At 39.1% G+C, this 443-nt stretch overlaps 1 protein-coding gene across 1 annotated transcript in view; it reads right to left on the bottom strand.

The window, feature by feature from the left end:
- LOC119581620 (general transcription factor IIH subunit 1-like) overlaps positions 1-443 on the bottom strand; it is a 12,096-nt gene that overhangs the window by 7,996 nt on the left and 3,657 nt on the right. Inside the window, exon 2 of the mRNA XM_037929739.1 lies at positions 44-198. Coding sequence (XP_037785667.1) covers positions 44-197 — 154 coding nt within the window. The 5' untranslated portion in view covers position 198. The remainder of the gene's footprint in view (positions 1-43; positions 199-443) is intronic.

Raw genomic sequence — 443 nt, 5'->3', positions numbered from 1 at the left:
TTCTCCAAAGGGAAAAATGCTTACACCTACATGACATACATACTTCTGATGTCATTGTACATTACGCTGACGGTGAACGTGTCGGACTCCTCCATCATCCACCCCACGCGTGTCTGGGACAGGTAGAGCTGTCCATTGTTCTTCTTGTAACGCACATGATTCACCTGGAGCAGGATGTCCTCTCTCTCTCCACTCATCCTGTAGAAATGTAGAGACAGGCTGAAATCTTTACAAAAGAAAGTCAATAATGATAATATTAAATAATATTTACTTGAATTAACTGATTAATCAAATAAATCACCGATAACATATAAAATGTTGGGTAGTACAGTCAATACTTTTAGACACCAAATTCACTGAGTGAAAGATAATTTTTATACTGCCCTCTACACCCACTGAGTAGGTGTAGAAGGCATTACACTCTTGATCTCTCTACTGAACCT

This window comes from Penaeus monodon, chromosome 15, assembly GCF_015228065.2.
Source record: "Penaeus monodon isolate SGIC_2016 chromosome 15, NSTDA_Pmon_1, whole genome shotgun sequence".
Taxonomy (NCBI): domain Eukaryota; kingdom Metazoa; phylum Arthropoda; class Malacostraca; order Decapoda; family Penaeidae; genus Penaeus; species Penaeus monodon.
Note: the sequence above shows the minus strand (reverse complement) of the source record. Positions and strands in the feature narration are given on the sequence as shown.